Source organism: Aquila chrysaetos, chromosome 22 (genome assembly GCF_900496995.4).
Source record: "Aquila chrysaetos chrysaetos chromosome 22, bAquChr1.4, whole genome shotgun sequence".
Lineage (NCBI taxonomy): Eukaryota > Metazoa > Chordata > Aves > Accipitriformes > Accipitridae > Aquila > Aquila chrysaetos.
The window spans coordinates 8,417,231-8,434,192 of NC_044025.1; the positions used below are offsets into that span (position 1 = coordinate 8,417,231).

Below are 16,962 nucleotides of genomic sequence, written 5' to 3' on the forward strand. Positions count from 1 at the left end.
GGTGAACAGGGAGAGTGGCTCTGTAACATCAGCCATGGAACAGAAAGCTGGAAAATGGGGGGTGGGGGGAGGTGATTTTAACAAATGCTTAAACGTTCTTTAACTTTAGTTGTTTGGGTTTGGGTTTTTCTCTTTTGAATACACAAATGAGACATTTTATATTTATCACACACGCAAAACCTTGTCTGTTTCATCTGGAAAAGCATATTTTCTTCCTCTGTGTAATTCGAGTTGTTACAAATGGGAGAAGGTGGTGAAAATATGTCTTGGTGAATTCCCCCCAGCCCCCAAAAGAATGTCTTTTTTTTTTTTTTTTTTTTTTTTCCTGGAAGCAAAAACCAAGCTGATACTTACTTGCTCTCAAAGGCACAATGTGGTGTTTTAAGGCATTGACAGTGGGGGGAGAGGGGGGGCAGGACTCGTTCACCCCGCTGGAAACGCTGCCAGCCCGTTTCGTTGGCAGGACAGGGCAGCGGAGGGCGGGGGAGCCGCTCCTCGCCGGCAGGACGCGCCGGGGGCTCCCCTGGACCCGCTTCAGCGGCAGGTGGACGCTGCGGTCCTCGTCGCGGGGCTTCCCCGCTCTTCAGCGCTCCGGCCAAGGTAGATGCCGGTCCATGTTAAATGGCTGCCTGCTTTTCGGGGCTGCCGGCTGTTTTACGGTTTTGCTGTTTATTTTTTTTAGCAGCCCTGCCGTCTCTCGGGGGCAGCGCCGCTCCCCTAGGCGAGGCTTCATCCCGCCGCATCTCTGTGCTCCCCCGCCTCTGCCCTTTCCTCCCTCGCCCTTCCCGGGGAGCCGCCGCCGCCGCCTCTTCTCTCTGGGCAGCCACCCCCCCGGCCCTCCACCCCTCCCGGCGGCTCCTGCTCCCGGGCCAGGGTGCGTCTGTGGGGGGGCTCGGGGCACCCCCTGGCCCCGGCCGTGAGAGGCGGCTACCTCCGCTTTCCGCGAAGTACACGCGGCGGCAGGAGGCGGTGGCCCGACTCGGGGGCGGCGGGGCAGGGCAGGGCAGGGAGCTCCGGAGCGCCTCAGCTCTGTGCGTGCGGGACTGAGCTGTAGCCGGGGAGCGAGCGGGCTCTCTAGCCCGCCTCGCTCTCTGTGCAACACCTTCACCCTTGTCCCTCCCCCCCCCCCCCCCCCTTTTTTTTTTTTTTTTTTTTTTTTTTTTTTCTCCCCCCCTCCACCCTCCTGCAGCGAGTTAAATATTTCTTTTGTTAATTGACGCCCCAAGTGTTCCCAATCCCTTCCCCGCGCAGCCCGGGCCGGCCGAGGACGTGTGCACGCCCAGATCCGCTCGGTGAAGCAGCACAGATCTGCGGGGCCGAGCGGGTATGTGCGTGAGGAGGAGGAGGTGGTGTAAAAGGAGCTGCGAGCACAAAGCAGATTTGCGAGGAATAATTTAACTCCGGTGTTTGTTGTTTTTCGGGGGTTGGGTTTTTCCCTTCTCTCTCTCCTTTCTATCTCTTTTTTCTGCTCAGGATTTAAATGTCACTCAAAGCATCCCCAAATCAGCTTTCTTCTCGTCTCTGGTTTCTTCCGAGGCACTAATTGGATCACACGCTGCATTTGAAGAGCTTGGGTGTTTTACCCACGAAGGTAAGTGGGCTTATGAACCTGCGCCGGGTCTGGATGGTCACTAAAAGCTTGACTGCCTTTCAGGGTGGTGTTTTTGTTCCCCTTCCCCCCCCCCCCCTCCTTCCCCCAGCGCCGTGGCCAGGCTTAGCTCTACCTGAGGAACTTGCATCCCTGGGTTAAACATCGGTCCGTACACGGAAAATGCGCCGGTGGGCCCCGCCGGGGGGCAGTGGGGCCGCGGGGGCTCCGCGCCCACCCCTCAAGCGCCAGCAAATGACCCGTGGGAGCCGGCGGCGGCAGCCGGCGACCCCCTCAGTCCCCAGTGCCTCTGCCCCTGGAACAGCGCCTGGCAGCACAGTAAGGAAGGAAGCAGCCTAATCCCCTCTTACAAGGAACTATTCGTCATCATTTTTTTCCTTTTTTTTTTTTTTTTCCCTGAGAATTACTGTAGGCGCCCATCACCCCTCCTCCCCCACCGCCCGCCCCCGTTGCAAGCGCCGGCTCCTTTGTCCGCACCTCGCCTCGCTTTAGGCGGCTCTTTCCAGGGACCAAAAAGTTAAACTGCCCCTTTCCACCCCCCCCACCTGCCCCTGGCACCATACGTAGGCTGTACATTCCCCTTTTTAACCTGTTCTCCCTCTGTCTAATCCGAGTCCGTCCAGCGCTCCCCCGCCCCCCCCTTTAAACCAGGTTGCAAAGCCACTGTACCCTGCAACTCCTAAAACTTCTCTCCTTGCTGTGATTTATATTCTATACTAACAAAAAGGACAACAAAAATATACTCGATCCTCCTGTGGATGACTTTTTTTTTAAATAATGCATTTCCTTCTTCCCCTTTAATTTTTTTTTTTTTTTTTTTTTTGGCAAGGAAATTTGCTCCATCTCCAGCAGCAACCACTGCTCCTTTTGATGTTGTGGTACGCCGTGCGCATGCGCTTCACATTAGAATTACTGCACTGGCCAGAATAAGTTGGATCTCTTCTTCTCTTCACTGAAATCCTAAATCATATCAAAAGCTAAAGGGATGCTGAGAGTCCGGAAGAAGGGTTACTTTGGGATTTGGTCATTCCCTTTAATAATAGCCGTGGTGTGTGCACAGAGGTAAGTGATGAAGGTATCTCTTTTGCTTTACTTTGAATTGCACTGCATGCTGCTGCTGAAAGGAATGTACAGCTTGGGTCTGAGAAATAAGAAATAATGTAGTATTATTCTTTTTTTTCTTTAGTGTCAATGACCCTAGTAATATGTCACTGGTAAAAGAGACCGTGGATAGACTGCTGAAGGGCTATGACATTCGCTTGAGGCCAGATTTTGGAGGTAATTTGACTGCTTTTGAATAAGAGAGATTACGTATCCGGGCTGTGTACCTTTGGTGTGTGTGGTTTTTAAACGTGTTGTGGGTGCTGTTGCTTTGGGGTGTGTGTGTGTTGCCATTTTCTCAAGCCGATCCAAAGTTAAGCCCATTGATACTCAAATTTCTTAGCACAGGATGCTCTTAATGCGATCACTTAAATTTCTTGCATATTTGTAATCGGTCCCTCATTTTCTGCGCGTGCTGATACTTTGTTAACCTGTAATTAAACCTTTGTTTAACTGGTTTTATCGAGATGCAAATCTCTTAAGTTTACCCAACGTTCGTTCCTCTCAGCCTAACGTGCCTGTGATCACAGTTACTATTTTTGAGTACAAGATGTGCTGTTAACCGATACAAAAATGTCATTTAACCCCCCGCATGCTCCTACTTCAACTAGTTTGTTTATTTCGGACGTGTTCGTCGTGGGCGTCCCCTTGCCCCCACCCCCGGGGCTCACTGGCCGCCGTCCCCTGGGCTGCCCCTTCTGCCAAAGCGTAGGGCTGAGGGTGGCGAGCCGGGTCGCGGCCGCGGAGGCCGGCGCCGGAGCCGCGCTCCCCGGGCGGGGGGGGAGCCCCCCCATCCCGGCTGGCCCCGAGCCGCCCCGCGCCCTGCTCTCCCCGGGTGCGCATCCGTCGGCGGAGCGCGGAGAGCCCCGCTGCGAACACGTGTGTGCGTGTTACATAAAACACCGCTACAGCTGGCGGGGGGCGCGCGGGGTGAATCCGGCGCGAACGCGCGTTCCCCGCGGAGCGGTGGGAGCCCGCTTTTGCTTGCGTTTGGGAGGGCGGGGGAGGGAAGGCGTGGGGAACGCTTCTCGCCTTCCTCCTGACTTTCTGGTTTTGTTGAAACGTCGTTTCGTTTCTACGCCGTCTTAGTCCTGCTAACTCTGCTAAGAATGAGTTAAGTTCGTAGAGATCACATTGCGGACCATCTTGTTGGTTTGCAGGTCCCCCAGTGGCTGTTGGCATGAACATAGACATTGCCAGTATAGATATGGTCTCAGAAGTCAATATGGTGAGTATTTAGGGTTTGGGGCTGGTCGCTCTCCGAGGGGGGTGGCTGTCGCTTCCCCCGCCCCTGCCGAGGCGGAGCGGTGCCCGCGGGCGTGCGGGGACCCGGCGAGGCCTCCCGCCCCGGGGCGCCGCCGGGGAGGAGCACGCCGCCTCCGAGAGGGTCGGCTAGGGGGAGGGGGCGGGACGAGGGTCGCGTTTACCCCCCCCCCGCGCCCCCCCAGCGATGGAGTCGGGGGAGGCGGGAGCCCCGGGGCGGCCGCGCCGGCCGCAAGGCCGGTTCCTGCGGCAGCGCTCCCGAGGCGCTGCCCGCCCGCACGGCCGCGCCGCCTTGCCGCGAGCAACGGCGCCCCCTGCCGGCCGCGCGCCCGCACGGCACCCCGCCGCCGCCTGGCCGCGCTGCCGCTCCGCGGGGCGCCGCGCGGAAGGGGCCGCTCCCGCGCACCCGGCCCGCGGGGCCGCGCCGCCCCTCGCCCCGCCCGGGCGGGCGCGCAGCGTGCCCCTCGCCGGCTCCACCTCGAGCCGAGGTTTTAAGGGCTAACCTGGTTTTATGCCTTTCGCGCTTTACTTTGTTGTTGTGATATTCAAAAAATAACTTGCTGTTTTGTCTTAGCAGTGCGCTTTCGATTAAAAAAAAAAAAAAAAAAAAGGCGGTTTTTACTTCTGTGTGTATCCAAAGCTTACCAGCCTGACACTATTTTGGATGGTCATGACCGAGTCAATGATTTTACAATTTTAATTTTTCAAGACGTTTGCCTCTCTTGTCTAAATAGTTTGAATTGAACGTACTCAAATGCTGAACTTGTTCGTACTATAATAACTCACCGCTTTCTATGTTTTGCTTTCATTACCTGGGAGACTAATGAAGCGTGGAGAAAATTGGAGAAGTCTCAGATTCTTACTGTAGAAGCAGCTGTTCTTGGTTTAGACTAAACTTTTCTAACACTTACTTTCCTTATTTGCAAGTGTCTGGGGCCAAGTTTTGAAGTTTTTATCTTAACTTACACCTTACTTGGTTAAGGGCACAGAATTTGGCCTAGTACTCTTAGGGAGTTTTAGAGAATACGATAAGGACAAAATAAAGACGCTGAAGCATGGTAGCACCAGCTGATACAAAATAAATGTGGTTTTGTGAAATATTTGTTACTAGTGATAGAAGTTTATTGTTTGAAGCAAACTTTCCATTATTCTTGAAGAAGTTGTGAGGAAATATCTTTCTAAATACAAATGTGATTTTAGGGATACTGCTGTAGCTGTAATGATGCATTTGAAAATAATATTTTGAAAACTATCAGTTGTTAATATCATTCTACTACTAAAATATTTTGTTTAATTCCTCAGTGGCATCTTTGGGTTCTCAGATGTGTTGCACTGAATGAATTGGCAAACATTTGTTCTCAAACTGGATGTGTTGTATGATGTACAGGAGTTTTTTCATAATGTAAAATATAGCCCTTGGCCTAATTTGAGGATGACATTACTGGTGGTTGTGCTGTGAGACTGGGAGGTCTGGGTGACAGAGAGCTTGATACTGCTCTTTTTCAAGATACCAGGAAAATTCTGAATAATTTCACCTTGAGCAACATAACTTGTGAAATATTTCTAAGTGGTTAAAATGGGCTTCCACACTTTGTTTCACTAAACTTGTAATTTAGTATTCTACCTTCAGGAGCTTTAAGTGCAAAGAAAGAAGATTGCATTGTATTTTAAACCACTTGCTTTTCATTAAAAGAACTACGGGTAGGGGAGATATGGACATTGAGAGTTATTTCTTAGCCATGAGCAGTGTGGGAATGATGAGGGTTTTCTTGATGGAACTGTGATCTACTAGGTCAGTGTTATGTCCTTGCATCCCTTCAAAACCGGAAGGTAGTGCCAAATGTTTTCTTTTCACATGAAAAGTTTGTGAAGATTCTTGTGAATTGTCTTTTCTTTGTTTCTTTCAATGATTTCTAGAAATTTGGTTTCCAATTAAGGGTGATAGCATATCAGAATACTGTGATCTCACATACACAAACTATAAAACTGAGTATTATTTTTAGTATTCTGTAGTCACTTTATTGTGTTTCTATAACGAAATGTTTGACCTTTGTGGGAAAAGTCTTTTCAGACTCTCAGCAGAACTCTGGGGGGTGGGAGGGGAAATGTATAAGCAATTTTGTCCCACACATTTGCCTAAAGCATTTAAACTCTGGGCTCATTTTACACTGAGAAGCTACCTATTTCTTAAAACCAGGCACTCATTTTACATAATTTTTTTCACTTACAGTTTCAGAAGAGATTCCAAACCAAGATTATTTTCTTAATCTGCTTAACTGCAAAATGTAACGTGTAGCAGTTCATTTTGCAACGATCTGTATAGCATAACAAGTACTAATATACCCCAATAGGCCTGAAGTAAATGAGGACACATGCAAGCAGATGACAAAATACTTGGTGTACAAGGCCTTGACTTTTTCCTTGCAAAGTCACCAGAATTTGGGGTAGAAACCAGGAGGAATACCATTGAATGCTAGCTGATGCAAAGACTTCTGAGATAATGAGAGACACAGAAAGAATCTTTGGGATTTATGGACCTATATTTCTGACCCATGGACTTGCTGTTGCTCTGCCTGTAGTCATGGCAAACGCCACTGACCTGAGAGAAAGGCAAATCATTGCCTGGAGTCATGTATTAACATTAATGGGATCAAACTTTTGCCTTGGGAGGAAGGCTAAATAATCATAGTTATTTAGCTTGAGATCATTTCTGTTAATTCCAATGTTAACTTACTTTAAAATTATCGTCCTCACACTTCTCTTCCAGTCTTGACACATTCCATCTACCATATACATTTGTGCCGCTCTGCAGGCAGAAGGCTTGTCTCCAGTGTCATGAAGTAAATCATAAAGGTTTTACTGTGTTGAACAGGAGAATTTAGAGTCGCTGTTATAGAAAGTGTGTGTTTAGCATGTTCAAGAAAATTATTGTTGACTCTGAATTCTTAAAGAGGTGATAAATACTTCACATCATAACAAACTCGTAGTGTAACAGGCTTTACAGCTGCCTTCCAAATTATTTTATGTATGCAACAGAGTTGAAACTGTAAGCTGTTTAACCTTTTGTAGTCAGAAACTTGAACTGGCATATATCTTGGATTTCAAGAATGGTTTCTAAGTACTGGTACTTGTGAACATAATTCTTTCCAGCTCTGGGGAATGCACTGAATGCACATGACAGAAGTGAGAGCTTCAGGCATATGTGGTTGTTGACAAGTGTCATGACTCTTTGGACCCCCCCCCCCCAAGAAAAAATATACATCAGATAATGATTTTGTGCAGTACAATAATGATTATGGCTAATTCCACTCACTTCTCTGGACGAGGCCCTGCAGTATTGTTGACTGTATGTTTTATGCTAGTTATACTGTAGATTTTCTTAAGGTTTCTCTTATTCAGGTAACAATGGAAAACAAACATGGAGGGGTGTGAAAGCTACTCAGATGGTTTTCCTGGGCTAATGAATTTGATCTTATGTAAGATTAACTGTACTGCAGTGAGTCTAATGTAATGTTCTCAAGGTAGTTTCCAGGTGCTTCTCATTGTACTTGAATTTTCTTCTTAGCTTCCTTTTCCTTAATACTAACTAGTTATTGTAAAAATAGTATCTCTAGAGAGCTTAATAGTCACTTTTTTTTTTTTTAAATAACCAGTGCTAGCTGAGATGTCACATTTCCACATTTTCATCTCCTTAGTTAATTATTGGAGCCCCTGACAACACAGCAACTAAAACTGTTCTCCATTCTAATTTTCTCCCCTTTTCTCCCAACAGTTCCCTCAAACTGTTTTAAAAAATTGGTACAGGTTCATTAAGAAGAACAGAAATAAATTTTCTTCACTAGACACCACTGAAGATTCTGCATAACATGTTGTGCATTTGATCTATCTAGATAAGACATGAGGATTTCTATGGATAATGTCGGTCATGTGGTGGTTTTCAATGTCTTGGCTTATTCTGTATTAAATAGGTCAACATTTATTTTTTTTTTTATTTTTTTTATTCCTTCCTTGGTCTGTGGCTATTCTGGGATTCTAGTACAGGATGTCTTGAAAAGAGAGAGAAATGTTCTACAGATTTTTTTTTTTTTTTTTTTTTTTATCCAGGAAATATACACTCTTTGAGGTAGAGGGTTGTATATTTAATTAAATATAACTGTTCATACTGTGGGTCATTGGGGGTCTGCAGAGAGGAATCTGAACAGTTTATTTAATTTAAAGTATTTGCTTGCTTATCATTGTACAGATTTTGGCACGTGGACTCAGCATGTGTACATGGAGTTAAATAGATACAATAGATTGGTTTGTCTTAGTGGGAGCCATTAGGGTTGATTGAGTGCATAATCCTTCCATCAAGTGCAAGTTGGAGAAACAAAGGAGCTGTTATCATCTATCAGGGAAAGATTTACTTATTAGTGTATGCCAAGTTTTACACAACAGATCCTAATAACTGCGAAGCTCTAAAAAGAAAAATAAGCTTTTTTATATTATATTTCACTTCTATCTTTGAGATATGCCAAAGTTGCATAGGTTAGTAAGTATAATGCTAATAGATCAGAATATTCTCAGTCTAAAAAAGTACAGGCACAGCTGTAGTTTGCTGATAGACCTCTGACTTTCAGTTGCTTTTGATAATAGAGACCCAGTACTGGTTTTCTTAAAATCTCTCACGGTTTTTTGAGGTATTTTCTGTAGGGACATTAACAAAGCTCAAGAGGCATAGGTTTGGATTATGAAAACAACAGGAACCGTGTGACTACCTCTCAAGTAACAGCAATTATCTTTATGTGTGAAAAGGGAAGAGATGGCTTGTGATATAAAAAGAAATGGGGGTTAAGTGGTAAGGAAATAGGGTGGAGCTGTTCCAAACCAGAAAACTCAGGGGGAAAGTCCTAGTAAAGAAAAATGAAGAGAAAGAAAATCGTAAACCAGGAAAAAAAGTGTCCTATATACACTGGTACAGAAAGAGGTGAGAAAAATGGTTCCTGTCAGCGATATCTTCTTTTGTGGATCCATTCTAGTTGTACATGTTGCTGTACATGATCCATACAGAGAATAAGGAGAGGACAGGACTGAAAATGCATTGAAAATGAAATATTAGAAATATTGGGAAGGTGTTGCTTCCCTAATCCTGAATACTTCCTGCTGCTAGAGACTGTTGGTTTTATTATTTCCCCTGTGTCGTAGATGCATATGCTTCTTCACACAAAATTACATTTCTCAGCAGATAGTTTGAATTTGGCTCTCGCCAAATTACTGTGCTTGTACGCTACTGACTCATACTGAAGTGTCTACAAAGACTCCTGTGAATGCAGAGCAGGTGATGTATATCTTAGAAGTGAGAACTTTTTTTATGGAAAGCCCTGTTTCACCTTTTCCTTCAGTTATTGTCTGGGATAACATCACAAGACTTTTATTTTTGCACTGGACTAAATTACATTAGTATGGATTTCCATTTCTTGTTACTACATGTGTCTAATTCAGGTATTTTCCTTTCTTAGCTTTAAGGTATGTAAAAATAAATAAGAGCTCCCACGTTCAAGTAAAATGTTTATTCTTGGGGATGAAAGCGAGTATTTCTACTGGTATACTACATGTGGATTGAAGTTCTCATGTTGGTTTTGCTAGAAGATATATAGCCACAGTATTTAATGATTTCTCTAGAACGTATACGCAAGAATGTAGTGAGTTTGTAACTACTTCTATAAGCTAGTTCAGATGCAACAATATATTATGTATATTTACATATATTGTGTGTATCGATAATGTGTATATATATATAGAAGCATGACATAATTCTTGTTTCTTTTTAAGGTCAATATAAATCGTTTGTTAATTGGATTGCGCTTTTGGTGTGCTACAGTGTTGCAAAACTTTAATCAGTAGAAAATCTTCTTGTTTCATTGGTGGTGGTGATTTTTCAAAGTGATCGCTCGCTTCCGCAGACCAGGGGATGGTTGTCAGTAATTTAAAGAGATTGCCTTGGAGGTGATTTGTACAACTGAATTAATAATTATTGCCTCCTTGTTTTTAGAAAGCCTTGACCTATAAAGATTTAAGTAATTTGGCTCCTGCCATAGAAGAAAAGACATATTTATCTTTAATATAGTTTATGCGCAGTGTCTTGGTGCTAAAGTGTGGGAATGAACATGAAGTGTACTTTGTTAGCTCCTACTGTAGGCTGCTTTATTTCATAACTTCTCTATTGAAAATCACATAAAATCTTTATAGATGAGCCATGTAGTCGAATGAAAGATTTTTATGTTGTGCTCTACAAACTTGTTACAAGTTTAAGCTGTTCCAATGGTCGTATTTGTGCTTCTTAGTGACTCTAAAGTCTGTCAGTGCACCATGACTAAATCCTTATTATTCCTCCTTCCCTTTTTTATCCTCAGACCCCGAGCAGCCCTCTGCAAGGCTTATAGGAGAGCCTTTGGTATTCAACAATGTTGAAGTACAGTCTTGTATAGTAATAATTCTTTTATTTTTCTAGAAGTAATTCAGATTCCTTGTAGGCTTTTAGTGGTTATTGCTGTAGGTCTCTGCAAGTGCTTGTATGAATTAGGTAAGGAAGATTTAGTCCCTTCATTTCAAAGGAGGGTGCTCATCCATGAGGTAATTTTTGAAATGCCTCTTTTAAGTAATGGAAGATAGCATTTTGTTTGTCTTTAGAGTTAAGAACTTTAGAAATAGTCAAATGTCTTGAGTTATTAATACTGAAAAATTGGCTACTATGGGTGGATGCAATCTGTAATTTAAAAATAAATGAATGTGCATAATTACATTAAAATTGTAGGCATACTGTGGGCTGACAAAAAGATAAACAGGACAGAAGCAGCCTTTGTGCTTTATTGTAATTACTCTTACTATGCTTATACAGGGATTCCCACCCTGCTCACATTTCTTGACAGCAATGCTATAGACGATGGATGTATAATGGCTAGTATAACGCAAGCCTTGTAAGAATAGTGATAAAGTGGGCATATTGACAGTTAGAGTCTTACCTGTTTGAAGGCCAGGTTGTGAAGTAGCAGTGCTCTCACTTTATAGGTTTTGCCTATGAAGATCTTGGCATGCAAATTGTCTGGCTAAGTATTTTCAAATCAGCTCATCAATGCAAAGATTCTCCCAGACTTGGAATCACATCTACTGCATATGTCCTTTTTGTACGAGTTTTGCAAATAAATATGTAATTACTTCCCAATCAAAACTAAAATTTCTGTTCTAAATATGAAAAGACATTTAACATTCAGGAGGCTGACATGTATGCAACTGAATATAGAATTTGTAGATCATATTTAAGGTAGGTTATCACAGGCCAGATAAAGCATTTAAAGTGTGAGCTCTTCCCACGTCCACAGACTTAAAGAACAAGGGGACTGTGTCTATCTTGAGCTGCTTTTTGCATATCTCCATCAAGGTTAAATCCTATTAATTTTTATTCTGTAAATACTGACAGAGGGCTTCATTTGTTAGTTTTCAAGTAATAAGAATTTAACTACATGGGGAAAAAAAAGCAACCCTTCTGAGAGATGCATTTTGCATTTCAAGTGTGTGCTGTTGTGGGTATGGCAGTATATTTCCACTGATTTTCCTATAGACAAACCACTGATTCATTGTGATTGTGCTGAAAGACAAATTCAGCTCTATAAATTTTGAACAAGTAGAAGAAAAAAATTACAGGAAATTTGGCCTTGGACAGGGGTAGTATATTAAATTACTCTAATGAATGCATATTAAAACCAATCCAGCTGCTTGAAGTGGAAAGTCCTTGATCCAGTGCCTGTTCTCTGGACTATTTCTTTTCTTCTTTAATGAATAGGCATTTCCATTAACTAAGCAACTCTGTGAAAATGGATTAAAAACCAGAATTTTTTTTTCACAGTTGAGTGCCCTGATTGCTGCTCTTGAATGTCTCCTTCCTGTGGTCATGAGTTTTTAATTCTTTGCTGCATAGTAGCCTGGGTGCAGTGAACTTCTATTCTAAATAGTTTCTTAGCCTATGGTAGTTGTGAGTGGAAGTATTCAGGTTGCAGAGGACTAGGAACAGGTTTTTAATGTTGTGAATTAACCTACACTGCCAACACACCCTTTACCTTCTCTGTTGCTGGAAATGTTTTTGAATTACGGTAGCCATGACTTGCTATTATGTTAGGCATGACTTAACCATACTAGCTTTATCTACTTTTTTCATGAGATTTAAATATTGTAAACCTGTCTGAATGGGCTTAAGTAGGAACAACATGACTGCTCACCTGGAACAGCTCCATCCTGAATAGAACTGAAGTACAGGTCTTCGGGAATTGGGAAACTAAATAGTCAAAATGGCAGAAACTTGTGAGCGAAACCTTTTCCAGAGGTGAGTCATTGCAGACAATTTTCTTGAAAAGTTGTTTTGGACTGACATATGGTGAATCAGGGCCCTGATGTGCAAAATGCCCTAAATGTTTTGGTGTTTTTTTTTTTTTTTTTTTTTTTTAGATACAACCCTTGGAGAAAAATGGGCACAAAGTGTAGAGTTAGGTAAAGGTCATGCTAAACCCATTTGAGATGAGAAGAAGGTCTTCCAGAAAAGTTTGTGAGTTTTCATATATTTGGGATGTCTGAGAACTGTGACTCTTGTGACGTAGATTTTCAGAAGTGTTTCTCATTCAACTTCTTCCATTGCGTACAGCTGTGAAGTAGCCAGAAGTTCCTATTGCTTTCGAGGAACTGAAGGCATTTTTTTCTCAGTGAGAACTACCTTTTAAAACATGTAATAATTAAGTATCTGAATAAGATACTGAAGCCTCTTGAAAAACTATTCACTGCCATGGATGCAGAGCCCTTTTGAAAATCTGGTCCCATTTTCTATTATAGATTTTTTTTTTTTTTTTTAATGGAAGTTTAAATTGCTTTTTAATACTTGGAACAGAGATCCTTTCTGCTCAACTGAGTAAAATTGATGCTCAAACTTATTTGTTCTCTGTATAGGCCTTTAAAAAGGTATTTTGTAAAAAAATTTAAACATACTTTATTGCATCCATTTAGCGAAAGTAGTGAAATATTGTTAATTCCTTATGGTCCGTAAGGGTATATAGGTGTTGTCATTTGCATAACAGTTATTACCCAATAGTCCAGAAGTCGTTAAGGTCCGTTGTGTAATACATATTTGTTTCTTTTATAAAGTGTATTTTTGAGTTAATAGACCTTGCAGCTCCAAAGGAGTTGTAGGGCATTGTGGAAATTTTTTTTTCCTCTTTCAAGGACTGCTGACCCAATAGGCTCTGTTGGCTCCCTCAGGGGTGTGAGAGTAACATGTTAATCCATGTTTCACAAGGTATGCGCTGAAGGAGTCATAAAATTTAAGTAAAAAAAAATTAGTTTGAAGGTCCAGTAGACTGAGTTTCTAAATTAAATAATTTAGGAGTGTAACTGTTTTTTTGATTCCTTATCATTAAATGATTTGCTTTTTTAGATTGTTTCACTAATCATGTAAGTCCAGAAATGACCAAAGAAGCCTTTTAATCAGTCTGAAATCTTCCTAAAATTTATGTGAATGCTCAATCCATTATACTGCCCTGTTGTTCTTTTTCACTAATATTTTGTGATGTGGGATGCTTTTAGGAATTCCATCCTTAATAGAATTAGAGAAGTAATGTTCATATCTTGTAGCATCTGCCACCTTAGGTTGCTCAGGATAAAAGGCTTAACAACCTAAGTAAGTAAATAGAAAAATTACTTGCAAAATTACTTTCTTTTTCCAGTTTTGCAAGAAGCCTTTTCAAAGGTGTAGGAACGTTTACTGATTTAAGCATAGCTGAGACCTTTCTTATCAAGTTTCAGTCAAAAATATATTATTATAGCTGATGTATAAGTCTCCGAAAAATAGATTTGTAATGGAAATGCCAGGAGACCCTTAACTATAATCGTTCTTGTTAGTGTAAATGCCTAGAAATGAATACAGTTTTCATTGATCTACTATTATGTGACACAAGTGACCACTTACAGAGAAATCCATAATAATTCTAGTTAACTGGCTGCATTCAAAAATGCAGTTAAAAGTACCCACCTCTGTGCATAGGCTTTGCAGAACGCTTTTGTGAGCTCAAGTGCCACCTGAGACTTGTTTTTGAAGTCCTAAAATGTGTAAATCTGATGCTGATTTTTCCACTGAGGCTATTTCTGCCCTGTTTTCACAGAAGATTTGTGGGTGCTTAAATGACTTGAAATGCAATACAAGATGGCTCCTATAACGTCTCAGACATTGAGTGTGAATGAGGACAGTCTCTACAATTGTTGCTGTGGGATAGGTGCTCTTTTGAAGTGAGTGGATGTACTTGGTAGTTTTTATTCGCCAGAAAGACGTAAGACCTTGCTGGCAGCTTTAATTTAAGGATATTTAAAAGCTGACGAGCCCAATCATGGGAAGAGAGTGCTTTTTTTATTCTTAGTCTTGAGTCTGTACCATAACCAAATGCATTGGTGAGGCAGCATTAGGAGGCTCGTGTGGTTCCTACCAGGGCCAAACTTTGCCTGTTGATAAACGGAAGACATAAGTTTACATCAAAATCTTTCTGGCATCCTTTTTTACTTTGAGTTAAATGAATAAAAATGAGCCTTTTTGTTCTGTATCGTAAAAACATCTTGGGTAAGGTAGATGGTAATGCAGTCTTAACTGGAGAATCAAATTTTGATTAACTTTTTAATTGAATTGACTTTTTGAGAACACAATGGTGTATGAACTTTTGATATGGCATTTGACATTTTAGAGATAGACATCTATGCCACAAAAATGCTGACTAGATAACAGTTTTGTTAAAGCATGAAGGCAGCAATTATTTAGTAAAGATTCAGAATGAGATATTTCAATCAAACTTGCTGCTCTTGTATACAGAAAGGTTTTGGTTTAATCAGTTTTATGGGGAAACAATTGTTTTTGTAAGGAAGTATTTCATATTTTATGTAACTTAAATTATCTCAAGTTAAACTTTTTGAAAACAAAGAATGTGCATATGTGTTTTCTCATTAAGTAATTCACAATAAAGAACATTTTCAAATGGAGCATGTAGTACTGGTGGCAGGTAAAATTACTCATTTTCCTTTTGTAATTTTAAATAGTTTGCATTTATGCCTTTCAGTGTCCATTAGCAAATTATACTGGAAAAAGCTTTTTTTTTTTTTTTTTTTTTTTTTTTTTTAACTGGATATCATATCATTATAGCTAAATAATATGTTGACTGCAATATACACAATCTTTTTATCTTTGTAGGTGTTAGGAACCAAAATATTATTTAGCTGGAGAGATTAATATTTCCACTTTTCTCAGGTTCTGTCTAATAAGATATCACAGCTCTTGGGGTTTGGGGTTTTTTTTTGCCTTTTCTGTCCATACTATGCTGTGTCTTTCTTGACGAATGACATACAAGCACTGTTCTTACATTACCATCTTCTAAGTGAATCCCTGTATGCTTGTGGCTGTTTGTAACTCAGTAGTAAAATTGCCGTTTGGCTTTTGAAAATTGTTTCTCAGAGTTCTGTGCTTGAGGAGCATTTGCTGTCAAAAGAAACATGTCACTGTGGTGTTTGGCTGATGTGGAGCCTGTGTCTACCTCTGCCACTTTGAAATTTACTGTTCAGAACTGCAGGATGTAATATGAGAAGTAATGTGTTGAAACCACAGCATCAAGATTCAGGTCAAATATTAGTCAAAACTTTTAGTAGTACAAACACTGGAGGGCTGAAATTGATGATTCATGTTACTCATAAAGAACCACTATGATTTTGTTGGAAAGGTTATAGGCCTAGTTGATCCTACCTTGGGAGAAAAGGAAGGAGTGAGAAATGCACAGCAGTTCTACATCATAAATACATTACTTCATTACAGTTAGCATTCTAAACAAAGATTTTTGTTGGTTTATTTTGCATGATATCTTAAATGGGAAGGAACTGTGTTTGGGTAGCCTTATTATGAAATAAAGGGGTGAGGAATATCTGCATTTCATTAGTTAATGGGGAACTGAATAGTAAATAGATTTTTATAGATTAATACTATTAATGCACTGTTAATACATGAATTAATGGTGTTTCGTAGCTCAGATGAGAAATGACAGACTGCTTACTCAAGCTTGAAATCAGACTGTTTTCCACAAATTGAAAAACAATTCTGTATATCTGATGGGCAAATCAGGAAAACAGTGTTGTAACATATCAACAGAATAGCTAAATTGAATTATTTTTGACTCAGATTTTTACCTTAAATTTTGATTTTTTTTTTTTGTTTGTTTGTTTGAAATCTTTCTGCCTCAAAAATGTATCTCTTTACCTTTCCTTACCTTTTTTTATTATCTTTAAGATAAGGAAAACTACACTTGAGCTTCAGTAATGATAGCCATTTAAAAAACAAACAAACAAACAAAAAAACCCCCACCCAGACATCCTTCTCTGCATAAGAGAAGAATGTATAGCAAGATCACATTTCTTTAATCACTGATTTTTATTTCCTTAGGCCTAGTTAGAAAGGAGGTGACAAGGAGGAAAGCTTGGTTTGAGAAGGTAGACAGGCAAAATCTTGAACAAGGGGACCTGAGAGGAATAAGTACATATGGAAGTAGGTCTGGTCCTATAGTATAGCAGCATGGAGTTTTATGCTAGTTTATGAAAACAAACTTTGTTTTACGTTTCTGATAGTTGTGTTAGTCAGGTATGTGAGCTGTACGAAAGCAGTAAGAGCAAAAGTAATTCCAGCAATTAAGTGGCAGTACTTACGGGTATTAAATTGTTTGATTTAGTTACGGTGGTACATATAGTCATATGGTAATGTATCATAAGAAATTATTTTGCATTGCTTAAACATTTTTTGCATTCATGAACCTAGAAGGACTTAATTTTTAAGTTTTTATATGCTGCATTATCAAAGTAATGGTCTTTAGCTGTGTTTCTCTGTGATTGTATTAGATGGCCAGATATGGCCTAGGAGTCAGTTTTTTGACAATAGAGAGCCTATACTGTGG

At 41.1% G+C, this 16,962-nt stretch overlaps 1 protein-coding gene across 3 annotated transcripts in view; it reads left to right on the plus strand.

Moving 5' to 3' along the window:
- The first annotated feature begins 420 nt into the window (after window positions 1-420).
- Window positions 421-16,962, plus strand: part of GABRB2 (gamma-aminobutyric acid type A receptor subunit beta2) — a 178,453-nt gene continuing 161,911 nt past the window's right edge. The window contains exons 1-5 of one of the 3 annotated variants that reach the window (XM_029998162.2): window positions 421-600; window positions 1,474-1,591; window positions 2,439-2,671; window positions 2,796-2,887; window positions 3,871-3,938. In XM_029998162.2, the coding sequence (XP_029854022.1) occupies window positions 2,595-2,671; window positions 2,796-2,887; window positions 3,871-3,938 (237 nt within the window). In that variant the 5' untranslated portion in view covers window positions 421-600; window positions 1,474-1,591; window positions 2,439-2,594. Of the gene's footprint in view, window positions 601-1,009; window positions 1,592-2,438; window positions 2,672-2,795; window positions 2,888-3,870; window positions 3,939-16,962 lie in introns of those variants that run through there. The other 2 variants (XM_029998161.2, XM_029998164.2) reach the window with 2 other exon arrangements.